Source organism: Amblyomma mixtum, chromosome 2, assembly GCF_055824585.1.
Source record: "Amblyomma mixtum isolate Tamu chromosome 2, ASM5582458v1, whole genome shotgun sequence".
NCBI lineage: Eukaryota > Metazoa > Arthropoda > Arachnida > Ixodida > Ixodidae > Amblyomma > Amblyomma mixtum.
This window is the reverse complement of record NC_143013.1, coordinates 100858023-100884303: the sequence shown is the minus strand read 5'-3', so window position 1 is coordinate 100884303 and position 26281 is coordinate 100858023. Positions and strand designations below refer to the sequence as shown.

Below are 26281 nucleotides of genomic sequence, written 5' to 3'. Positions count from 1 at the left end.
TAGGCCACGAGGGCAACAGCACTGTGCTCTAGAACCCTAAGGCCATTGGTTAGCAAAGGTTGCTTCAAATCAAAGTTACTTCAGGACCCTTTTTAAGCCTAGCTCGGCAAGTAATTCGGTAAACCAGTATCGAGCAGCACGAAATTAACATGCTTGGGTATAAAATGCCTACACAGATGAACCAGAACCGTTTCTAACACCCACGCATTAGCAGCAATAAAAACTAATTTACATGAGCAGTATAATACAAAATACAGTTCACAGTATAACATGTAAGAGACATGAATGACTAAGAAAAACCGTTTTCCCGCATGAAGCTATACATTATTTGTGCAGAGCATAAGCATTTACATAATCACCCGGACTGGGTGGAAATAAAACTTGCGCACACGTCTGACATGACGAGCGCAAATAACTGTGCGATATGAAAAAGCGCTTAGCTATAAGCAGCTGTACATTTCATACACGTGCACATTTACACAGTGACCCTGACAGACTAAAACACGTCTGCAAAGATTTGCACACACAACGTCAAGATATTAAAAAAAATTCCTATGCTGCTCGTATGCCTTTCTTAAACAGCGCATATGAAACCACATAACTAGCTCGGTACACCATCAGTTCCAATGCGGCAAGTAGAAATAGGCACGTGCACAGAGTGACGCACTCATTACTGATCGACGCAAACACAAATAATAAAATATATACTTGATTAACTGATTGATTGGGGTTTAACGTCCCAAAGCGACTCAGGCTATGAGGGACGCCGTAGTGAAGGGCTCCGGAAATTTCGACCACCTGGGGTTCTTTAACGTGCACTGACATCGCACAGTACACGGGCCTCTAGAATTTCACCTCCATCGAAATTCGACCGCCGCGGCCGGGATCGAACCCGCGTCTTTCGGGTCAGCAGCTGAGTGCCATAACCACTGAGACACCGCGGCGGGTATATATACTTGATTAATATACCCTAGCGTCTAGTGAATGGTGCAATCTAGAGTCTAGCGAATATACTCGACTAATATATTCAATCTAGCGCCTAGTCAGTGGTGCAGCAATACAGATGAATGTGAAGATGACCGTTCATGTGCCTGAATGTGGTTGGTGTCAATACTTCATACAGGCACCACTAAGGAAGGTACAAAATGGCTCCTTTTTGATTCTACGATTTCTTTTTTTTCTTTTTCTTCTCTGTCTTTGCAAACGGCTCAATGGATGCCATGTCTTCCGTTGGCTGAGGTCAAGTCAATGACAGGTGCACGGATTATGGCGCTACTTTAGATTTGGTTTATGGGTTTTAACATCCCAAGGGGACTCAGGCCGGAGTAGTGGAAGGCTGCGAATAATTTTGACCACCTGGGTTCTTTAACGCGCACTGACATCAACAGTACACGGGCGTCTAGAATTCTGCCTCCATTGAAATTCTACCGCCGCGTCTTGGGTCAACACCATAAGCACTGAGCCACCGCGGCGAATGGCGCTACTTTAGTTAATCCCACAAAGTAAAAGAAAACTGTTAACAAAATAGAAATGGAATTGCTATAATACAGCAGCCTAGATTTCAGGCTGCCTTTCTACTCCTAGGTGAGGCTGCATCTATTGATGCACAGCTTGCATGAGGCAAGGCGTGAAGTTCACGTAAGAACAACACACAGAGTGGAACGGGCGTGAATATCTCTGCTACTGTTTGGTCTTCTTGTAATGTTCATTACCTTCGTCTCCCGTTTGGACCAGACAAGGTCTGCAGCACGATAGAATAATAAAACAACAAAAAGGAGCGATGCACCGCCACAAACACAGGCACGCATGGAAGATACCAGTACATGTGCGCTGCAGATGGCATATTTGACAGCGAAAACGCTGCTTTCATCTGAACACTGTTACTTGACACCTTCCGTCCCCCACAGAGGTTAAGCGGCAGCGGCCAGATAATGCTATCGCATTCTGCTATTAAAGGGGAGGTTGACTTACAATCGTGTAAATACAGTAATTAACTGCCCAACAATTCCTAGCACAAACTTCAGCATTCCTGCCTACTTGTTCAGTTTTCCTTTTACATTTCTTACACATTTATTAGAACCTCATACATGAGAAACGTAACACACTGACACCTTGCACAATCAGTGACAAGCATTCAGTCCCACTATTCTACTACAGTTGAACCTCGATATAACGAAGTCCTACTTGCAGCCGAAAATTTCGTTACATCGCGAATTTCGTTACGTCGAGGTTCCCATGTTTCAGCTGTCAAAATAAAGTATAACTGGTTCAGGAACACTGCTTGTTGATGGGAACTTGTAAATCACTTATTGAAGAAATACGCAAGAAAATCGAGTAATAGTATCGCTAACAAGGGCACCGGATGTTTTTTTCTACATCAGGAGCATAATGAGTGATAGCAAACACCGCGACGACATCATTTTTCTCCGTGTGCGCATAGCAAAAGAACGAGCGCAGCGCCTAGTACTGAAAGCCGCCACGAGATGTCGCTACTGGTATCATCATCATCAGCATTGAACATTTGCAGCCGGGGACGCATCAGAGAAAAATAAAGAAAAATGTTCGCATCGCTCACGCCGGCGCGGTGGGATTGTGCTCGCGGCGCGGTTATACTCCGATGTAGCGCGAGCGGCACGGCGACGTCACGTCCGCGAAACAGCGGCGCCCGATCGCCAGCGTGTTCGGCGGCTACCGGCGCGCTCTGACGGCGCCCGGCGCGGAATGCAGCCGGCTGCATTTCGCGCGGGCCGCGCCGAGAGCGCGCCGAAGCCGCCCACCCAGAATGCACCGCGCGCGCCTCTCATGCCACGCCTCCCCTCTACCCCCTTCGCCACTCGCCTCCTCTGCCAGGGCACGTTTTTTTTTTTTTTGCCGCTCACCCGTTTTAAAGGTACGACCACACTAGCTCCACGAGTTTGTCAACACTGAAGACTTTTTTTTGTTGTTGTCTACGAGGACATCACACGCAAAAAAAAAAAAAAACGAACGGACGCTGCAAGAAAATTCCAGTTTGCGCTTTCACGTTCAGAGTCTACAGCTCGCCAGTGGCGTCATGGCGCGGCGCGTCTTGAAACTTCCATGCCGCGGGCTTTGTATGCGCACGACAGATGGCGCGGCGGTACGTTCTCGCAGATTCCCACACTGCCGGCAAAATTGGCGCGTAAAAGGGCAAATACAAACTGCGTTTCGTCTCGGCTAAACTTTTAGCTCTCATTCGATTGTCAAGGTAGCTCTTGGCACATGCATGCGATGCGCAAGGACTTCGTTACATCGAAAGTGCGGAGCAAAATTACTTCGTCAAATCGCAAAAAAAAATACATGGTTTTCAATGGGGAAGTGATTGGGAAATGAAAAAAATGCGTTACATCGCGAATTTCGTTACATTGAGGTTCGTTACATCGAGGTTCGACTGTATAGAGTATCTCTGGTAGCCCTGCAGTAGACTGCTAAAAGCGTTGTATGTACAGCAGCATTGTTTATGCACAGCATGTACAAAGCCCAGTGTCGCAATTACTGCTGCAAAGACAGACAGAAACTGCAGCGACATTTTATTTCAACAAAACATGCATGCAACCACTAACGAGCAAAATCTCGTTCATTGTGGACATGACGCAGTTGACTAAACCAACTCTGCTTGCCTGCAAGCTTGCTGCAGTTGGTGCTTGTGAAGAGAGAATCGTAATTTTAGGTTTCGTGCAACAATTCTCGCACAAAAAAGCACGACTAATTCATTAAAAACAACCTATCAACTCAATCGAGTGAGACATAAAAAGACCTAGTATACTGGAAACAGAGCAGTGCGTCACAGCACAGGCATGTGCGCTAGCTGCCATGTAGTGCGCACATTTAGATGCTCACTCAAGTAAACATGGAAATGCACTCAGTACATTCACAATCACAAGCAAGAACAAAGATGAAAGTGAAGGAAATCTGAACCACAACGACAAGACGAAAAGGGGGGAAAAGGCAGGACGTTGCCCTCGCCTCCTCTGCACAGCAAACGCACACTCTTGCCTGTTCCCCTGACATACTCATTTGGTTTGCTGGGAGCCACGCATCAGTAGCACAAATGCGAATGCACTTGCGTGATTAAAAGCCGTGAGCGCATGTATACTTAGCTCCAGAAAGTTACCATTCAACTAAGTGCGACTAGAGACTGGAGACTAGGGACTCTGAACGGGCACTCCCAAAAAATAGACTAAACAGCTTAGTAACAAACGTTTCACAGCTTAGTGCGGCCGCATTTTAGGTGGGCTTCCCAATGTTGCTGCCTTCTGCCTGTGAACCATAGTGTTTCGTGAGGCCACGGCCATGTGTTGCAAAACGAAGTCTACAGATTGCAACTTTAGACCGTGCGGCTTTGATTTCTGGTTACACTAACCTCTGCACTACTAAATGCCTATGGAGGTTAGACATTTCTTTTTCTTTGCTTGAGCGTCCGTGCACTTAGATGTGCTTTTTTTTTCTTCTTTGAAATGAGCCAATCTTGAAGCGAGCACTAGACGTAACAGCCCCTCAGCAGTTATCTCCCGCTGAAGCAGGCAGACCACGCTCTGTGGAAGGCCGCATTCAGAGGCAACTCCAAAGGAACAGGACGCATGACTTACACGTCCTCTTGTGCCCTTCCCTGTTTGCCTACGAGTGAGTCCTTCCACTGGGATGGCAGGTGTTTCAAGACCTGATGCGGGGCCGAACAGCTTGCGCAGAGGAGGTAGAGGAAGGGTGGGCGAGGGCAGAAGTTGGGTCCAGAAAGGACCAGGGGAAAAGTTGAGAAACAAGAGTGCCACAAAACACCGCGGTTTATGAACACCGAAGCGCTGCCACAACAGCATACAGGTGAGATGATACGAGTAGGACCAACAAGAATAGAAGTCAGAGGGGCCATGCTTGAGGAAACGTTCCACACATCAAGGTGTCCTTCCCGATCCTTTCGCAGAAGCACAAGCCCCCCTCCCTTCAATTTCTCCACCAATGCTTGCAGGGCGTGACAAATGCTCTTGGCAAGGTCTCTACCAATGCTTGCTCCTTCACTACACCGGTGCCTTACCTCTTGCTTCATGGCTGACGCCCACGGACGTCGCAGCCGTTTATCGTAAGCACACAGCACCACTCAGCTACCTCCTTCAGCCTGACCCACCCGGCTACCGTCGGAGCACTCTGGATGTACACATTGTCGAGACCCTCTTTCTCTTTCATTCCTAATGCATTCTTCCTTCTCACCCCGGCAATTCATGCAAAGAATGTCCGCACGGTGCCACGGATGGCTGCGCGGCAAATGGGGCAGTCTACGAGAGCCGAGGCGCACGACGGGCACGCGACGAGGTGGCCGCATGGCAGGAACACGACGCCCACCTCGGCATCGAGGCACACCTTGCACAGCCGCTGGTCCTTGAGCCGCGTGTGCTCCGGGTCCGAGGGCTCGGACTCCGCTGGCGTCACGACCGCCGGCGAAGACTGCTTTCCGGCGGCTGCGTAAAAAATTGTCCCCGTTAGTCATCTGCCCATGACTATATGGGCACAGTAAGACGGCGGTTTCATTGCATAATAGACCTTTCCCGGCCTACGTCATCAGCGCACGTGTTTCTGGTTCAATGGGCAAAACATGCGCCGTACCGAGAAGGCTCACACCGGGAGAAGAAAGGCTGCGAGGCGTTTCGAATCGGGGAACAAAGGTGGTGGGGGAGCGCTCGGCACCAGAAAACCGGTTCAGAACCGAAAGTGGACGATTTTGCCCATCGGGGCACACCTTTTTGACGTTACACTGTTTACATCAGGGAGAGGTAAATTCTCGGTTTCTTTTAACAAGCTGCTGAGCTAACATACAGACATATTACCAGTCAGCCAACGCGTGGAGTGCCTTTCAGCCAGTCCCGTGGTGGCTTGCCGCTCTGCCATCCGCGGAGTAATACGTAAAGCAAAAAGTCTACACACATTTTTACTTTCGTGGGCCTAATTTGCACCTAGGTAGTCTGCGAGTGAAACCTAAAAATTTATTCATGGAAATCTAAAAACAAAATAAAAGAGAAAGCAAAGCTGCCAAGCGATTGGCTGAAAGGAACTCCCCACATAGGTTGACTCCTCCTACTCTTGGAGGTCAGTTAAAAAAAAAAAAAAAGATGGGAGCCGGGACTCCTCCAGGACTTACCAGAGAAGATATTCTTGGAGGAAGCCCCATTGGCGGCCTGCTCCAGTGGTGTCTGGTCAGCAGAGGACCTGCACAAGGAACAAAGCTCTCTCTGTCAGACACCCAACAAAAAAAAAAAAGGGGGGGGGGAGAACAGACAGAGAAACCATTTGTGGCCTAAAAAATGTCCAGACACAATAAACCCACAAGGACAAATCCGGTCTGCTGTGCTTGTGAAAGGACAGCTAAATCATGGCCCACACAAGGAGCACCACCAAGACTGTGCAGAGAACAGTAAAATGCCATTAGGACTGTGGAAATTATTACATTTGACTACTGGCTGTTGACTTGATGGCCACTGAAACCGGCCGTGCAGCTGTGCTCAATGGCCTTTGAGTCGACAGACTATCGGTTCGAGGGGCTTCGAAAGGGCCGTGTGACAGGGATATTAGACCCTGCACACAGGTCGACTCCCGCCCCCTCTAAATTTCAGGTGGCTGTTTTCAGAACAAAAAAAAAAAAGAAAGGTCTACTTATATATGGCAATATACGGTATTCGAATGATTGGTCTGGCAATCGGCGAAGCAAAGAAGCAGCCCAGCAACAGCAGCTCCTTACGGCTATCTAATCAGAGCCTTTCTCTGGGAACTGAAACAGCCTCCCTGCTTTTCGAGTGGCTTTATCTAAGGTAATGTAAGGCAGGCACCCGCAGAGATAGCCGCTCAGGTTGGGATAACGGCTGCGAGCATACTGGCCACCCAGGGCTGGAAGAGAAAGCGCCCTGGCTTTTCTTGCACAATCCGCTGCCGACTGGAGCAAAAGCTCCAGAGAAGCCTTTGGCGCTCGCTAATCCGAAACAACTCGGAACACAGTGCAGGGACACCCATGGAGAGTCACCGTGAAGTGGCGCCCGACATTTTTTATTTTAGTTGAGAGCTATTGTTCTTGCAGGAAACATTTGTTAGTGGCCAAAAGATATGAAAAGAAAATAAATGGTTGAGATATTGCCACGTATCATTGTAGTGTCAGTTCGTTCGTGCTCAAGGCCGCAGGAAAGGGGTGTTATCATTTTTGTTCGAGACGCGAGAAGCGACCGGACTACTCTCGATTGTTCACAGCCATGAAGAGCTGCATCTATGTTTCTCCAGATTACTGTAGATGATCTTGACCTGTTATCTCGAAGTTTCCCTGCCGGCTTTAAAGCGAGCGGTGGGTATTCGTAGTTCGACTACTGACGAGCACGTTTGTTGCTTACACTGCTGCCGTGCTAAATGTTTAGTTCTCTTGCGGGTGCAAGTCAGCCCAAATAAAGAGCTTCGTTTGCAAATCTTGCTGCTGTCTTCCTGACCGCTGGACTGCCGTCACTACAACGTGACAATATTCACCGCGGCAAACAGCTGTCACAAAAGGTTGCGTTACACTGGCACGGTCATCATCAATTTTTTTTTTATCTTTCATCTTCCTGTGGTTGTCGGTGTTCATGCTACCTAACTTCAGAATTATGCGGAACCAACTAGCCTCAAGCAAAGTTTCACTGAAGCGACCGTTCGATGCTGATGACACTGCTCTGCGCAAACAACCGTAGTGAAGAGACACTTACTTGGGCAGGGCAAGCAGCTCGCCGAGCACTTGCAACAGCTCATCGCGGCTGGCGAAGCCTCGGCCCTGGCCCCGCATGTGCTGCAGCAGCGCGGCACGCAGCGTCTCCGCGGGAACCCCCTGCGACAGGTAGAACTGCACGTCGTCCGACCGCATCAACGCTGCCAGCTCTGTCGCCATGCCCTCGTCAGCCGCTTCTGTCTGCCCCTGCTGAGAACTCGAGGCAGCAACCTGCAACAAATGATGAAGATTTTTGAAACAGCGAAAACAGACCTGACCCCCTCTTTGGCAACAGCGTACTTCCGCAAAACTTTTGACTGCTTGCTGATGCTGAAAACCACTGGCACATGTCTTAATCACTTTGTTTGCGACTCAAGACACGACCAGGTTTATCTCCCACGATCGTAGCCACACGCAACTGCTTCTACACTGTTCGAGATTGGTGTAGCTGCTTTTGATGCTTTATCCTGAACGTTCTCGGCTAGCTTTCACCTGAATGCGGCCGAATGCGATGTCGATTCCGTTCTCCGACGACCACTGAGCATATCTGTTGCCATCGCCGCCGCAGAGCCTGTTTAGTTCTTCGAAGGTGCAAGGCAGCTCAAGTAAGAAGTTCGTTTCACTGCCATTTCAGTTTGATCCTTCTGTTCTCCTCGACGGCATCATCACCACGTGACAATATCACGCCCAGCTCAACCGAAGGAAGACGGCCGAGGAGTGGAAACTAAGTGAAATATGTCCAACTAAAATTGGCAGTGACCAACCAAAGCAAAACTACCTGCAATATTTTGACTCTAAACAGCACTCCACCTACACAAAACTTACACAAAGCCTACAGACCTACACAAAATACAAAACGCACCGACATTACAATAGCTGGATAAAGCTCGAGAGTGAAACGGCAGACACATCTCTCAAAGGAAGCGATCCAACAATGAAAGGAAACGTTGCTGTCAATCGCCCTGCACCCACCATTCACCTGTGATGCCACAGTAGCAGCTGCAAAGGGGTTGACCACGACTACAGCATGCTATTGCATCGTATGTGCTACATGTATGGAAGCTACTAACAGGAGAAGCTTACTAGGGTAGAAGTTCAGGCAAGTTGCTTTTTGACGATAAGGGTAGTCACAGCGTCAAAGGGACAGCATGAACACATGAACTGTACACACAGAACGCTGGTGTGCGGGATAACACAGTGTGTGCGTGTCCGGTTCTTGTGTTTGTACTGTCCTTTCCTCGTTGTGACTACCAGGAGAATCACTGGAGTTCATGAAAAAAAAAAAACAGGACAGACAGCCACCTCCAGCTTAGAGCACAGAGAACAATGGGGAGCAACAATGCTGCCTCACCGAGTTGAGGTGCGACTGGTGCCTCCGCAGGCAGTCCTCCACGTACGCCTCCCCCTTGGTGAGCAGGACAAACTGGCAGCGGGGGAACCACCGCGCGTGCTCTTCCCACGGATCGTCCCCGGAGTCCCAGTTGCAGAGGCCGCCATCGCAGTGGAAGCACTTGGTGTAGTCCTGCACACCTGGACACAGGGACAGCAGAGGAAACCGTCAGTCTTCGCTCCCTCCTGCCAAACACAGCCAGCAGCAGCAGCAGCATTCATCATCATCAGCCTGACTGCGCCCACTGCAGGGCAAAGGCCTATCCCATGTCTCTCCAGTTAACCCTGTATCATTTGCCAGTTGCGGCCACCGTATTCCCGTAAATTTCTTACTCTCAACCGCCCACCTAGCTTTCTGCCGTCCCCTGCTACGTTTGCTTTCTCTTGGAATCCACTCCGTTACCCTTAAGGACCAGCGGTTATCTTGCCTTCGCATTACATGCCCTGCCCAAGCCCACTTCTTCCTCTTGATTTCAACTAGGATGTCATTAACCCGCATTTGTTCCCTCACCCACTCCGCCCTCTTCCGATCTCTTAACGTAACACCTGTCATTTTTCCTTCCATAGCTCGCTGCGTTGTCCTTAATTTAAGCTGAACCCTCTTTGTTAGTCTCCACGTTTCTTCCCCATAGGTGAGTACCGGTAAGATACAGCATTAGCCAAGCAACAAACACAGCCGAACTTGTTATGTTCCTTGAAACATGAACAGACGCCAAATTTTCAGGCCTTCCGTTTCAATGCTAAAGCACAGGGCGTTAGGAGTGACAGAACCACAGTAGACGTGTCTCGGTCAGCTTTAATCAATTCATTTCCATACTGCTTTTCTCCACAATTTTCGGGAGTAGACAACTGCCACACAAGCCATGCAAGCTCACAGAACAGAGCTGCATTTGCTGCTCTGCTGCCTGCTATGGGCACGCATGAATCGTGGCGGTTCATGATCTGCAGCGGACGAACACGGTAGGCAATGCATCGCTGTTCTCAACACACACCCCTGGCGGCTTTTCTGCACCCTGTCCCAACATTACAGCTTGTTTAAACAAAAACCGCAACTCTGGTATATCTGCTCCAGTTCTGCCATTCCCAAGGCCCTGAGCATAGCTATAGAAAAAAGGAAACAAAACAAAACAAAGAACTTAGAAACTGGGCACACCTCCTACATTAGATAGAAACTAAGGATCAACAGAAGTTCGCCTACACAGATAGGCTACCATATTGCAATCACGAAGAGACCACTCTCATTGAAAACGGATGTTTTGCAAGACAGAAATGACAAAAAAAATAAAAATAAATATGGGTGTCACCCACATCGGCTGTTTTGTCAGGTAAAATGCGCAAGTCAACACTAACTTTTACACGTCGATCCAAAAGGCGTGCGCTACATCGTTGTTCCCCTCAGTCAACCTAGAAAAATTTTAATTCACCACAAGTGTCCACTTTATTGAACACCAGTTTGTGTTACTCTGTCCTCTTTCAAAAAAGAATCTAAACAGCATGGCGACTAAATAACGATAATAAGGAAAGAGGCAATGATGCTCACCAATATAAAAAAAACCAGCTTGTACCAGCTCCAACGGCCTCTTCACGCATGTGGCAGGCCACTTTTCGAATGTACGTAACCGGGCGTCGGGGGATGCTTGCGACGGGTGCTTCGGGCCCACGTGCACAGACACGCCCAGGCCAGAGAGCTCACTCGGAGGGGTGTCCCCTTTCAGCTGCACCCCCTGGGTACTACAGACAACCACAGCGATCCATCAGTGCGAATGAAACAGAGCACTGCACATGGGCACACCCAGCCTTGGTAACAATCCATGCCAGGGGTTCTCAAAATAAGGCTCTGCAGAATCCTTGGGCTCCTTGCAGTGGTCTTTGGTTTCCCTGCGCACTTAGTTTCATGCTAAGCCCAACTTCCCACCTTTCCTTTTAACCATGCAATTTGGGACTCGCCATACTGGGCTTTCTCACTGCAAAGTTGCACTACACTGCCAGTCATTACCAACTGAATTCTGGCCATTTCTGAGAGGCTACAAGCTCCTCTTTGTATCCATGTTACGCAGGAAGGGATAGAAGCCAAGGAACAACAAGTTCCTCAACACCTTCTGAAAGTCATTGAGCTTCTCCAAATACCAAAAAAGATTAAGAACCACTGGCATAAGGTACTCACAATAAAGTGACTGTGCAAATAATGCAAGTGCTGCATACAGGAGTTACCTTTGCCCAACATATGACATAGCCAGAGGTGTGTACACAAAACACGTAATGCACAGTCCTGCGTAAAACTAATGGCTGCCAGCACTTATGCTGAAATTCATTGCCGACCGGGGACCATATTAGCCGCAGACAACTGAACCAAAACACACGCACGCACCACACACACACCACATACACACGCCACACCACAGACACACCATACAGACACATACCACACACACACACCACACACATACCACACCACAGACACACACCACCCAGATGCACACACCACACCACACACACACCAGACACATACCACACACACACACACCACACCACAGACACACACCACACACAAACACCATACACACGCACACACACGCACTTTGATTTTCCTTCCTCCACTTACCCCAACAACACCCATCACCACCTTTGTGCACCCCACCAGAACGGCAGTGACCCATCTGCAGCAGTGTAACGGAGAAGCCTTTAGTTGAACAGCAAGTGCCGAGTGGCAAGGAGGAAAGCATCTGCAAAAGGCAAATGCTTCCTCCCTTCCATGGAGGAGGTCTCTGTCACAGCTACGTCAAGGTCACTGCAGCCAAACAAACGCACTAAGCCAGACAGTCCACAATTTTCTAGCAAAGCGCCTGCCGGACGACAAACAGTCAGTGCCATTACCACAATAACCAGCACTGCCAAGTTGTTGCAAGAGCCTTTCAGGCAAACTGGTGGCAGCCAATCATGCCACTGAACAGAGAGCAAGCACTTCAATTGAGCACCTCGTCTCTAATCTGATTGCCCCTGCAACAAAATTTCTGCACAGTTTAAGATGCACAGCTCCAGCTAGCAGTCAAAAGCCACGACGACGTTAACAATGGACACCCCGCAAACGCAAGCCAAGCCTTGAAAATTGCGACGAAAGACTCCACACACTGCACAGAGAATTTTTATTCTACAGGACGAATGATCAGATAAAAAAAAAAGAAGGGAAATGTGTCCGTGCAGCCTTTGTTAACTTGTGGACAATGCAGTGTGGTTTCTTTTCCATCGCCAGTGTTTCAAATCTCCCGTAGGTAAAAGGAACGCTTGTCCTCACTACCTGGAAGCTTTGGACTTCCAGGGGTGCTGGAAAGAAGAGCCCCGCCACACAGCTTAGAAGCAAAGGCCTTGGAGCCTTTACTTTTGACAAAGGCCGCACCACATTTCACTGCTACATGACTGCAGCTGTATTCGGTCTCTGGCGGCCAATGCCAGACGTGCTCGGCCTTTTCCCTCTCCCCCTAACAACAAATCAACGCGAAAGAAACAGGAAAATGCAGGACAGCCCTGTTCTCTGGCCTTTGGAATTTTATTCTTTGCATCAGTATGAAGCTGAACTGGAAGAAACGGTGCAGTAACTATCTCGCTCTTAGTGCACCCTTCAACAGCGCCACGAGAGAAGGGATGAAGCACTGAACGTAAAATGGAAGGGAGAAAAGCGGCTCTGCAGTGGAGGTCTCCAGGTTAGTTTTGACCACCACCGAGATCAATCACAGAACACTGGCATTCTTTGCATTTCACTTCCACAAATCCTGTCTCCTTGTGCTCAGCGGCTAACACACTTGCTACTGAACCACCAGAGTGGGCAGTGTGACTCCCAATAGGACTGGTTCATATTTCAGATGGTTAGATTAGGTTAAATGGGTTTAACGTCCCAAAGCGACTCAGGCTACGAGGGACGCAGTAGTGAAGGGCTCCGGAAATTTCGACCACCTGGGGTTCTTTAACGTGCATGGACATTGCACAGTACACGGGCCTCTAGGATTTCACCTACATTGAAATTCAACCACTGCGGCCGGGATCGAACCCGCGTCTTTCAGGTCAGCAGCCGAGCACCATAACCACTGAGCCACCGCGGCGGCTCATATTTTAGTTGAAGCGCACAACCAGACGAGGACGGTGAAAGAGACGAAAGACAAACAAGCGCTATTGTTAGGCTGATAAGGAACCACGTTTTTGCAAGAAATGGCTGGGTCAGAAACTTTCTAGTAAGAATTTCCAGCGGACACTCACTTATTTTGACACTTTTGTCCAATAATTCCGAGAAAGAAGAAAAATCAAACACTTCATTCTGTGCGAGAAGCCATTCCCTCTACCAACAAAACCGCGAGGGCGAGAGTGTGCGGACATACCCATTCGCTCCGATGAGCAGGTGGCGGCCCTCCGGGACCGAGCGCGACCGGTGCCAGGACTCGCGGCCACACTCATCCTGACCGGCCAGGCTGGGGTCCAGCAGGAAAGGGCAGCATGGGTAGTGGCGCGCGTGCTCGTGCAGCGGATCGTCCCCACGCTCCCAGTTGTGCACCGTGCCACGGCAGAAGGCACACCGCACCTAGGGAGAGAAACACGGTGCGTTCAGACACACCAACACCACAATGCCGCTGGCAAGGAGGCCGAATTTGGCGAGCATTAAAGCCGCACCGGGGGACAAACTGATGCCCGCAGTTCAATGACAAACGAGGCCACCATCGTTGAAAACAGCTTTTACGAGCTAGAAAAAGTACCAAAGAAACCGAGCAAAGGCATTGCCGCGGCCGGCCGTTTTCACAAGCAAACTGCAATGATGTAAAGAACAATTTTTTTTTTTTTCGTGGATCACTAAGGCTGGGCCACACCGACAAGCCTTCCAGGTGGTGATCACAGAAACCTCTTCAGTCTTGAAATGAGTGTGAACCAAGTGGAATGAAGAAAAAAAAAAAAGCAGCACTTCTAAATCAGATTTTCTCACCAATAATTGTGCCTTATCATCATCAACACAGGCACCAAGAACCAAACAAGGCTTTTTACTTAAAAAAAGAAACAATGGAACCTTCCTTAGTGCCCCCTTAAGGGGTGCAAGAAATTTTAAAAAGCGACAAAAGGAGGTAAGTAAACTGTCCTGCACTGGCCGAGGGCAACGAAAAAAAAAAGAAAAACTGAAAGAACAGTTGTCGCTGGATGAGATGGTCAAGAACTGAAGAAAGCACCATACTGCATTACTTTCGACAGAGATGAACAAGAAAGGAATGAGAGGGGCTTGGCACTGCTATCAACTAACGTATCTCTCAATCAGAGCACTCCAACCAATAATGAATAAATCAATTGGTAGCAGTGCCCATGTATCCTCCGTTTTGGCTTCATGGATTGGCTTCGGTATTAGCAACAGCAAGCCTGATCGCAGCCGCACCAAACTCAGCATCCCCACCTTGTCCTGCTCGTGAAGGTAGTAGAAGCCGGCTTGGGCCAGTAACCGCGGCGAGAGGTAGTCCAACGGCCAGTCCGAAAACGTGTTGAAGCGCTCCTCCTCCGACGCCTGGAGTCGGTGGAGCAGGAGGTCGTTTTCCTTGAAACCTTGAGACAATGTGCGCAGCACGCCCGGTGCGCTGCCGACGCGAGGTTGCGTCAGACAGTCAACTTGCATCGGGGTTGAATGCCTGGTGTTGTCGAATGAAGGGGGCGTCGTCGTAGAGGAGACTGGGCTCTGCGCTGCCGACGCTGGGGACGGCAGGGAGCGCACGAAAGGGCAATCTGGCCGAGCCTGCCGATGACGCTTCACGACCTCGTCCGCTATCTTCCAGTCCCCAATTTCGAGACCACACTGAAAGCACCGCGTGAGGTAGCCATGACCAGCATACACGAAACCACCCTGCAGGAAATGCACGAGGTAAAAGGGAAAGGGGGGGGGGGAAGAAACAAAGCTTAACACATGGGTCACTTCGTATTCCACTGCACACATGGCACAGGCGACAAGTGAATACCCAGCTTTTTCAACACAGCAAAAAGGACGGAAGCATTCCTCCAATTACTGCACTGCACACTGTGCGTGGCGTTGAACTGTTACACTGTTTTGAGTGAATGTAGGGCCAGTGCAGAAATGTTTGTTTAGAGAGATTCTCTCAAGGTGTCGCACCTCATTTCAAAAAAAGACAAATGCCTGACAGACTTCATTCAGCTGCAACAAAGAAAAAGAAAGAAGATGAGAAAAACGATGAAAAACGAATGCTTCGATACTTCTCAGTTGAGTTGAGTTGAGTTTAATGGCGCATAAGCAACTAAGGCTATCATGCGCCAAGCTCAGGGTATAAAAAATTGTTTTATATAGATGTTATACAAAAGTCTAAATGAACGGCGGAACTTCTCAGTTGATTAACCCTTTCGGGTGCTTTGTACACAATTGCGTAAGCGGCAAACTTACAGCTTTTTCTGAGAAACTGGAGCCACTTAACAGCGATTTCATTATTGCAGTGAAATTGAGCACCCTTCTTGTTGCAAATAAGTTGTTTTTTTGGTACCACGAAGCGAACTCAGTAAGTAATATTTCACGTAACAGTGAGCTAGGCAGCACTTTGTCCTCCATTTTTGTGCAGACAGATCTTGCAGCGAGCAAAAACATCGATGATTTTTGCTCAGTTTCGAGCGTAACGTGCATCTTTGAAACACAAAGTGATTCCACAATCCCTAGGGTGTTTACCTGACACACGAGAACATTGCGAAGGTACTATTTCTGACAAATCTGACACTTTGTACGGAATTCTCCCCATCATCTTAAGAACTGACCTGCTGGTCTTTCATGCTCGAAAACTAACAAATTCCCTTTCTTGAGGCCTGAATATACTACTTAGGTGAAAAAAATAACTGATTCCAGTCAAAACAAAAATGGCGCCTGAAAGGGTTAAGCCCTCTGCACCACCAAATGAGCTTGGTTGTCATTGCTCTTCTGCTTCTGTGAAACCTGCAAGCAGCAGGCGAGTCAGCCTTCGTGTCCCTGGTATTGGCATGCAGAACAATCTCCTCCAGAGGCAAAATCCAGGAAGTTTGGGCTTCGAAGCCCCGCTCCCACTCGCAAACCAGCACCCCAAACCACCCCGCCTTCTTCCGAGCGAAAACACGCTCACCTGTGCCAGCCTTTTCGCGGGGATCGGAGCGTTTTGGGGCCACCCACGAAATGAGGCGACCCGTACGTCCTCTCGGCTCAGGTCAGGGCTCCGGGTGGTGGCGGCCATGCTTGTAAACTTGGCCCCCAGTGGCCCATCAGTCACGGTCTGCTCAGGGGCGGGCAGGAAGGCGGGTGGCTGCGCCAACCGCTCTGCCACTGTGCGTACCATGATGGGAGGAGCCTGCACAGGGCGAGAAAGCTTCCTCAGACGCCACGACAATGAATGAACCCCAATACATATATAGAGAGAGAGGGAAGGAGAACCAGCAGAATAGACAGTGACGTTAACCATAACAGAGATCCAGCAGGCTACCCTGCAATGGTGTGAAAGGAACAGTAGGAACAAGAAAGGGATAGAGAGAAGAAAAATAGGGGGTGAAACACGAGAAGCGGGCCTCATTCTTGCAACCTGTCCAGTTAGCTCGATGATCCGAAAAATGAGGTGCAACCTGGCAGGCTTTCTCGTCCTTTGAAAAGCGCAAGGTATTAAAAGAGTACACTTATCAAATTTTTTGGTTGCATGCTTTCACCTTTGTAATGATGAGCAAGACATTAGTAGCATATACGAATTGCCATGTGGTCGTCACATCACCATCATCATCATAATCAACCTGACTACGCCCACTGCAGGGCAAAGGCCTCTCCCATACCTCTCTAATTAAACTTGTTCTACGCCAGCTGCAGCAAGCCCATCCCCGCAAACTTCTTAATCTCATCCGCCCACCTAACTTTCTGCCGCCCCCTGCTAAGCTTCCCTTCTCTTGGAATCCACTCCGTTACACTTATGGACCCCCGGTTATCTTACCTTCGCATTATATGCACTGCCCAAGCACATTTCTTCCTCTTGTTTCCGACTAGGATGTCATTAACCCGCGTCTGTTCCCTCACCCACTCTGCCTGCTTCCGATCTCTTAACGCTACACCTATCATTTTTCTTTCCATAGCTCGCTGCGTTGGTCTTAACTTAAGCTGAACCCTCTTCGTTAGCATCCACGTTTCTGACCCATAGGTGACTACCGGAAAGATACAGCTGTTGTATACTTTTTTCTTGAGGGATACTGGCAAACTGCCATTCCTGATGTGAGAGAACCTGCAATATGTGCCCCAGTTTGAATCGCAGTGGTGGGAAAAAGCTTTTCAATTTGAATCCAAATCTCTTATCAATAAATGCACCTTTCACTGCCAGACAAGCGGCAACTAAGCCAAGAAATGTTTAACTATCGGATTTTACTAACAAAAAAAAATTTGATATCCTCAGCGTCCCTTTGAGCACGAATCAAGGACCACCACTAGACTCTGGCAGTGCTGTACCAATACAACAGTCTATTCCAACTACCACTCTGCTTGAAATCTTTGAAATCTTTCGGCTTTTTGAAAAGCTCAATAATTTTCTGAAATCTTCGTCTTTCCCGCCGACATGGGTCTCGTCGAACTGTACACTCACACATGTAAAAACACACCACCTTAGAAGACCAAGGACGCCCACTAGCGAAAGTTAAGAGCACACTGAATGGCGTGTCTGATAGTTCGGTAGTAGTCAGCATGCTAAAATACTGTGTGTAGGAGCACCATTTTCCATTTGCTGGCACCTGAAGCGAGTGGGGACACACGTGTCCCGGCATCGCATAAATTACCTAACAGCCATAACATCTAATGCCATTTTGGAATCATCACAACAAACTACATATGGAGAAACCAAGTCTTCAAAAATTAAACAGCCAAAATAATTTTAATTGCTGCTTCCCACCTTAAGCATCAATGACAACCGAAGAAAAAGTGATCCCATCGAAGCACAGCCTCATATCAAGGCATGAAAATCTAAGACAAAAAATGCTACACAACCCAAAATTAAATACAGGACCCTCAAGCGCTTTTGCTTTGTTTGACCTTATGAGTTATTGCAAGTCAACGCAAAAGCCCGACTGCAATCAATGCAGCTGATGCCAAATTAAGAAATACTTGAGTTCAGAAGCAATAAATATGAACGGATCTTACATGTTCATTACGCACCGAGCTCGCCTGCACTTTGAAGTAGTACAGGCACTAAACTTTTGCTTATGCGTTTTCTTCTTTGTAATGATGCGCAAGGCATTGGTATGCATGGATCCCCCGTGTCTTATTCACCTGAGACTGGTAAATAACTTGTAAATTTATTTTTTTCTCATGCCAACTCAGTTTCAACAACCAAGCAATGACTGCGGCATCAGGATTCAGTACAGTTGATGTGAGGCATCGAAAAACTACAATACAAATGCTACAGAAAGCCTTCTTCAAAAGCTGGAATGATATCGAACGAAGAAGCAGTGATAACATCACTGGGGTTGTTTTTTCTTTTTACGCTTTATGTGACCTATACCGAACCTTGACGTCAAATCGTTTAATGTTGAAACCAAAACAGCATGACAATATATTATTTGCAGGTCTTAGGTGAATGTCATACTAATGTCATTACTACTAATGTACTAACGTCGTCTGCATCACTACAAAGAAGAAAACACGCAGCTATAATCTGGTGCTTGTGTACTCCAGACTATGGGGTCTCTCACCTTTCGCCATAGAACTGACACAAGATAGGCACTTTCTTCTTTCTTGACGGTGTGAACTACGGAGGAACGGGAGGGCCCTTCTGCGTGTCTGGAGCACTCGGACCACCACAAAGGCTCGAGCCAATGCGGTGGAGCCTTTGTGGCACACAAACTGACTAGCGGGGTGACGTCGGAGTAAAAACAACCCCGTTTCGGGACACTCCGGCAACAGATAGTATTGAGATAAAGATCTGTTTTCCCAAGACACACGCAACATGTGGCTCAAAGACAAAAATACGAGTTGCATGTTGCACATGCAAGTGCCAATGGTCCAGTACCACCCCATTGTGGAGCAGAACACGGTAGGGTAAGTACACGTTGCAATTATGAATAGTAACGAAATCAACATATAACAATCCAGCATGCACTAGTTTCCAGTGACCCGTGAACGTCTGACGGAGGAAAAAAAAAAAATTGTAATGCCTGAGAAAGTGCCGACATGCAACTCTAGCCTAAAAAATGACGCAATAATATCCTCATAAAGTGCCACTTATGATCCAGTGAGAGAAAAAGTTTCATATAATGTAAAATTTTTGTAAGGTGCATGCCAGGATTGCACAGAAAACATTCCAACCTTACCCGATGATTAACTCTGAAATCTGTCGGGTCCTCATATACCCACATAAATGATTCAACACTATTTCGAAAGTCTTAATTTTACTTCTTATGACTAATACCAGTCATAATAAATCGTTGTGTGAACAAATGAGCATATTTCAGGTGCTTTAAAGGGTTTATGCTTGCAAAATAAGAAAACAAAAGCTGGCGCATTGAAGACAAACGATAAATACTGTAAAATACGGAGCCGTAGGTAAAAAAAAATGGAATTCCATGTTCATTTCGCATGCCTAACTCGATATCTTTGTACATGAGGTTTTTCAGAGTTCAGCGCACATTTTACACCCACATTTATATAAAGCGAGTCTTTTATAGAAGATATTTGACAGTGTTCAGGTCATGTCCACAACTGTGGATGTAAAGCCTGAGAGGGATACAGTAGTGTGGTGGGGGGGTCAGAAATTGTGGTCATAATACCGACAAACAAACCTCGCGGCACTCTAATGCTTTGGAGATCAAAGAGTGCAGGCTGATATAAGGTGATCCACAAGACTTCCCATTCTCTTTAGACAGCATTAAAAAAAAAAAGGCCAATATTTATTATGCTTTTGCGACAATCAAGCGACTGCTGGCCCTCATCCCGTTCGATCCCAAATGGTGGATGAAGTAACGCTACTTTAGCTACGCTTAACGTCACATTATGCGAAAGGAACCAGGAAAATAAGGGGCTTTTAACTTCAATGAATGAATCCAAATAGAAAAAGATATTCCGAAATCTTTAGTAAAGCGTAAGTTTTTAAGTAATTCCTAAGAATAAGGCTTAAATACAAAGATGAAAAGAAACGAAAGGAATAACACGACACTGGACACTACCATACACCTAACCTAAATGTGTCACATCCAGTGCTTAGAATAGTAATCTACAGCAACAGCTGTCTTTTTCTTAAAAATTTGGCATTAAGCATGGCAAGATGCTTGAAAGCTGTAGAGAAAGTTTGATCCAATCCAGATTAGTCTGACTCAATTCAACAAACACCCCGTGCAATATCAGAAGTTTCTTGGCAGTTCTAATAGTTGCAGCCACTCTCACTGAAATTACCCGAGTTTAACGGGAGTTCTGCGGCTTAAGAACGTACAGATTTCAACCATATGAATTTACTTTAGTAATGGCACAAATTTATGAACTAACCTGTAATTGTCAGTTCTTCACAAACCAAACACACTCCAGGCTTAAAAAAGGTTCTGAAAGCCTCACCCACATCAACACCAAGCACCAGTGATTCATAGGATGTCAAAGCTCATTCTGCAATTCCCAAGCTCATCTTGGCATTTTTCACCAGCTAGAGTAAAGTATGTCCCCATGCAGTTTTGAGCAAGTGTAGCCTTACTTGCATTAACACAACAGTTCTTTCACTCACAAACAATGTAGAGAAAACTTGAAAACAAAAAAAAAATCCTCTAAACATTAAAAAGAAATTGTTTGAGACTGAGCGACTATGCCAACACCAAAAGCTGGTGTTGAGACTGCTAGAGTACCAGTTCTATTGTACTCTGGCCAGTTGTTCCCATGCACTAACTTATCACGAATGTCTGGGAAATTGTCACGTGAACGACTGAGATAACCTCTGGCCTAGATATTTTTCTTCCATGACGTTACTGCTGGAGTCATGACTCCTTTATGGGTTCGGCACAGCAGAGGCGATATCAGTTCACTAAAAAAGGTGTGAACAGCACAGGAGAACAGTCACTGCATTTAATGGTGCGCTCATACTTTTTTTTTTTATTCGGGCTGTTTGCCATTAGGCATAATGAAAAAGGGAAAGAAAGTTATAAAAAGGAGTGCAAACAAGCCTAGCTTAAAAAGCGGCAAAAGTTCGCGATAAAGCGATTATCTTGAGTCCACTTGCAGTCACCTATTACGCCCAAATGGTCAGATCAAGTGAAATCAATAAGTAAACCAGGCAAAAAGTACAACTCTTACTGAATGACACCCTCTATTTATAGCTTTCCTCGTTCCAACGAGTGCATCCAGCTATACGAAAGAATAGGCAAAGTTGTTACATCTATGAAGCCAACCCCTGACAATGCAAAGAGCAGTTTGCTGACGCTGAAAAAACTAAAAACTAGAATTACAGAAAACTCCCTGAATATCATGTGCACGCTCCAAAAACCACGCTACTTCATTAAAGGATTACGTAACCATTCATTAGAACTTGGAAATGAAACAAGGGCAGTGGGGCGGACGAGATGCACATGATTCTTTCGACAAGCGAACCGCTTCACCCGAGTGATGCAAAAAGAAGAGAAATTAAAAATAACGCTCCAAATAAGTGAGCAATAGCAACATACTTGCCCACCTTCTTACTGGCCCCATACTACTATCAATCTTTCCTTGCCATAAAAAAAAAAAGCCAATTTTGGAGTGGGACGCCCAAAAATATTTTTTATACTGCCACAAATTAAAATGTCACTAAAAAAACTTTCCATGGATTAAAAGAAGTAAAACACACAAAAAAAAATCGAGCCAGCAAAGTTAGTGTGACCAACACAAGAATTAGCAAAAAAAAAAAAGCCAATTATTCATGTAAATAAAAAGGAGAAATTCCATAATATACATTTTGAAGCTTAAAGGGACACTGCGGAGAAATTGAAGTTGGCTTGTATCGACAGAATACCAGGTCCTGATTACAAAAACGCCACTCATACTGACAACAAAGCTCTTGTAACGTAGAAAAGAGCAAGACCCTAAATACAGGTATCACTGCCACAGGCCAAACTCGCAAGTACAAGCGTGATGATGTCATAGGACAAAGCAGTGTTGCTAGAACCAATCGTTGCAGCAACTCTAGGACCCGAGACGCCACAAATCACTGAGGCGCAGCCAGTGCATGCGCAAATCTCCTTGACGTCGCCAGATGGCGCCACGTGCCGGCAGCTACGCGCGCGCCTGAAGCATCGGGACCAATCAGCGCCTGCTCACCGGCGTCAGGGGGGCTCCCGGTATTCCGCTAGCGGTAACACGGTACACAGTATTCTAAAGGTGTCTATTTGCGAGAACTTCGTTGATGACTTCGAGAATGAGATCCATCGTAACGCTGGCAAAATGCCAGTGCAAACGTAAGCGAAGCGATTGTAGCGACGGCCGCAATAGCCGATAGATGTCTTCAACGTGCGGCCGGCGGTAGCTTTCTTTTCGGCTGCTGCTAGGCTGCACTGCTGGCCGCCAGAAATCACGGAGTGTGCGTTACGTCATGTTCACGTCATGTTGCACGTCACTTAGTCCTGTGTCGTCATAGGAGAATCCCAAGTTTGAATCAGAGCGGCGGGAAAAACTTTTTCAACTCCGAATCCGTATTTCTTGGAAATAAATGCATCTTTCGCTGCCGGCCAAGTGCCAACAAAGCCATGACATGCCGAACTATCGTATTTTGCTATAAAAAAAATATTAATAGTGCTCTCCTCACTGTCCCTTTAAGTAAGAACAAATTAAGGAAAGCAGTACAGCTCTTTGTTGCAAGAGCTCCCACTCAGCTAGTAGAAAAATAAGTCAGCTGCTATAACCCCTGTGGCCAAGCCTAGTAAAAAAAATGCTTATTTGTAGGTCAACTCTGAACTTTTCGAACCTCCAAATTTTGACGGTTCTGCCTGACCTCAGGCTTGCGCTTAGGATTTCTGCGAGTTGACAGAGGCTGAGTAAATGCCTCCCCTAGACCAGTCCTCACTACTTTTATCACAGAAGCTGACAATCTTTTACAATAATAGCAAGATAAGCTGTGTTTCCAAGTGGGGTCTGTGCAGACAAAGACAGAAGCAGTTTCTCTCAGCTGTACACGAGATGGTGATACGCATACAGAAACAGATATGAACATGTTGAGTGTGCCACCATACGAATCAATCAATCAATCAATCTGAATAGGCGTGCTTTGGTGTGAGTTAACAGGGCCGTTCTGCTTGGCATGCATCAACCAGCTTTCCACAGCTATCCTTCACTACGAACCGGTAAGAGAGAGCGTACCGTCTTCCTCCTAAAACGTGCTGAAACAAACCACCTTTTGTATGCATAGACACAATAACTATCATGCCACAATATGTCAACAATGTGCTTCAAAAGCAAAGCTTAACAGACCCGAGCCACAATTGGCAGGCTATATTCATAGCGAAGACCACTAACTCCATCCTCTGATAGCTCTTCTCCACCTGCACATTGTTTTACCCTCACGAGCAAGAAAGTGAAAGTTTGCTCCGATCCTTTTGAAGCTACTTATTTCAACGCATGAACACCCACGATAACTTTATGAGGTATATATAAAAAAAAATACCAAAGTTGTTTTCCCAGAAGGGAACAAGCATATGGAAAACTGCTCGCACTCACAAGCAAGAATGGACGGACTTCACTCCCCTGCAAGAATGCTACAATGAAAATGTCCCGCATACTATGAATTCCCGAAACGTGGTGACCTAGCAACTTTATTTAGCGTTCTTGCACCGGTTCCATTATCTCCCTTCATTCCGGCGATGCCCACCTAGTCTTCTAGCCAAAACTAAAATATTTATTAAAAGAAAACTCACCACCAGCATCTTCCAAAGTAGAAAATATTCACCACTGGCAAAAACAGTATCCGGTACAGGAAGTGTTCAAAGCAAAAGGGGTGGGTACTGTGCGGCCCCACAGCTTATAATGCACCTAAAGGCTATTGCTGGCTCGGACCGGATGTTTCAGCGCTCGGCGCAACTTATCTCGGGACTAACTGATTATGTGCACTCCGATAAGGCCCTCCCCGCCTTGTCGCCAGCCAGGTCTGACGGGGTCTAGTGAAATGGCTTAGCGGCAGCATCAACATCTGAAATGGAGCCCCCTCAAATAGGATACCAGTGAGAAGAAACAGCCATTTTACTGTTAACTCACGGTGAAAGACCAGCAAGGAAGTATCAAAACGACAGCAGAAATCTTTTGTTGCATCCCATATTTTCTTATGGCTTGCGCTGTTAAGTACTACTCTGAAGTGGGCCAAGTGTTTCTTGGAGCATTCTCAGAAGGAAGTTTGAAGGAGCGTCACCAAGCAGCACTCCGAAAGAGGCAGGCGATGTGTCAATGACTGCTGGACACACTGCTTTACGGTGGGCATAGCCGTTTTTTTCTTTTTCTTTTTAAGGTCCTTTGCTTTTTCTTGGAGATTTCTTTCCGCTGCCTTTTCTGCCCACCTTTCTCTCTATATATTTGTAGCTGGCAGGATAAAAGAAGCAGCTGTTGGCCAGTGCTATGTGTTGCGCTGATGTGTCGTGCCACATTTCGATGTACTTCAGCCAACGGGCCTAGTCAACCAGAAGGTTAAAAAAAAGCGCAGGTTGTCACACACATATATCAAACAGTGACGCTGTGGCAGGAAATGTGACAAAGTGCCGGCAATGAGAAACCTTTGCAGCATGTACGAGCAGTATACACTGCCATTCAGACAGTGCCGTGAGGCACAAGTCTCCCCAGCGATAAAACGAGCAGGCCACGCACACAACATGTGCGCGGCAGATGGGAGTGTTATCTTGGGAGAAACTTGAACGCATGGACGTCGATTCTGAAGAGCGTGCCCAGCCCGACACGAGCAGCAAGAGACGGAGCGAACAGACAGTGCGGTGGTCCGAGTGCCGCGGTCCCTGCCGCAGGTAGGAACCAGGGGCTATGTGCAGCTCTAAAGCAGCAAAGCGCATTTTTCCAAGCATGCCTGTGCGCTGCCTAATCACAGCACTGAATGTGCACCGGCATCCACACACTTGTTTCGAGCACTCGAACGGCATGCTCCGCCAGTGCGTCACCGATCGGCGCCGGCATTTGAAAGCTTGTCTCCCGATTGTCCACAGAGTGTGCCTCCTTATCACTCTCAATGGACTGGCTGCCTTTAACCGTGCGCTACGTTCGCTCTATCATTTGCTCTTTGAGGGATGAACAAGTGCCGCACCCTGCTGCATCCCGGCAATTTTATTCGTTGTTAGAATCTGCACCTCTCACTCTGAACGAACTGAGCGCACAGCAAAAGGGGGCCACTAAAACGCTGAGACAATGTAAGGCAACACACTTACTGCAAGCTCAAAGGCAAGCTGTCTCAAGTGCACAAGCCAATGGCAGGGGTTGTGGATGCACTGGAGAGCATGTTGCTCAAGCCCTTAGGACAAGTGTGTGAACACCTGTGCATCACTTCCAGCACGCGCAATATGGTTTCAATGGTTTCAGAATTGAATGAATGAATGGTTTCAGAATTTTCGTCCCTGTTTGAAACAACTAACTGCTTAGATGGCGTGCGACGCTCTACTCAGCGCCTTGGTCTCAATCAGTTCAGTCATGTGAAAAGGGTACATTTTCTTGCCCCATATATTTTCCGCTTTGACACGTGCCACTACAGCTTATCAGTTGCCGGGCGACACATAATCTGCAATACGTGTGCTGGGCCTTTCCACTCAGGCGTCCTGCCAAACACGGCCTGCTGACAATGGTCGCCCGCACACTTGCTCTTTGGACACACCTCACTTGTATCGAGTGCGTTGCAGCTAAACTCAATGCTTGGACTCTGAACAGAGTCAAGCTACCCGTTTGTTCACAGAGCTAACTCTTGGCTCAAGACTGAGAAGTTGCCATTCCTGTCCCTGGTTTTCACACACAAAGCCACTTGTTCCCCCTCGCCTCTCTCTATCCATGCATTCTAAAGGTGTCCAAGCGGAACATAATATGGGACAGTGACATCCACCCTTTCCACATGACAGAACTGAGACCAAGGCACTGAGGAAAGCGCCGCCCGCCATACAAGCAGTTAGGAAAGAAGAGAACAACACGCTTCGGAAGTGAACAAACTTCGCTTTCTAAATGCAAAACGAAAGCCTCAAATTATC

The 26281-nt window shown here is 47.3% G+C and overlaps 2 protein-coding genes across 6 annotated transcripts in view; one reads left to right on the top strand and one right to left on the bottom strand.

Annotated features, from left to right (window-relative positions):
• Positions 1-3490: 3490 nt before the first annotated feature.
• LOC149360305 (baculoviral IAP repeat-containing protein 7-like) overlaps positions 3491-26281 on the bottom strand; it is a 32957-nt gene continuing 10166 nt past the window's right edge. For 3 of the 5 annotated variants that reach the window (XM_089572273.1, XM_089572275.1, XM_089572274.1), the window contains 8 exons: positions 16222-16443; positions 14532-14972; positions 13480-13679; positions 10653-10843; positions 9075-9253; positions 7725-7954; positions 6146-6213; positions 3491-5468 (listed from right to left, as the gene is read on the bottom strand). In XM_089572273.1, coding sequence (XP_089428399.1) covers positions 5230-5468; positions 6146-6213; positions 7725-7954; positions 9075-9253; positions 10653-10843; positions 13480-13679; positions 14532-14972; positions 16222-16431 — 1758 coding nt within the window. In that variant the 5' untranslated portion in view covers positions 16432-16443 and the 3' untranslated portion in view covers positions 3491-5229. Of the gene's footprint in view, positions 5469-6145; positions 6214-7724; positions 7955-9074; positions 9254-10652; positions 10844-13479; positions 13680-14531; positions 14973-16221; positions 16444-18808; positions 18941-23974; positions 24375-26281 lie in introns of those variants that run through there. The other 2 variants (XM_089572272.1, XM_089572276.1) reach the window with 2 other exon arrangements.
• SIDL (SIDL trafficking protein particle complex subunit 10) overlaps positions 24190-26281 on the top strand; it is a 95276-nt gene continuing 93184 nt past the window's right edge. The window contains exon 1 of the mRNA XM_089572270.1: positions 24190-24523. Coding sequence (XP_089428396.1) covers positions 24498-24523 — 26 coding nt within the window. The 5' untranslated portion in view covers positions 24190-24497. The remainder of the gene's footprint in view (positions 24524-26281) is intronic.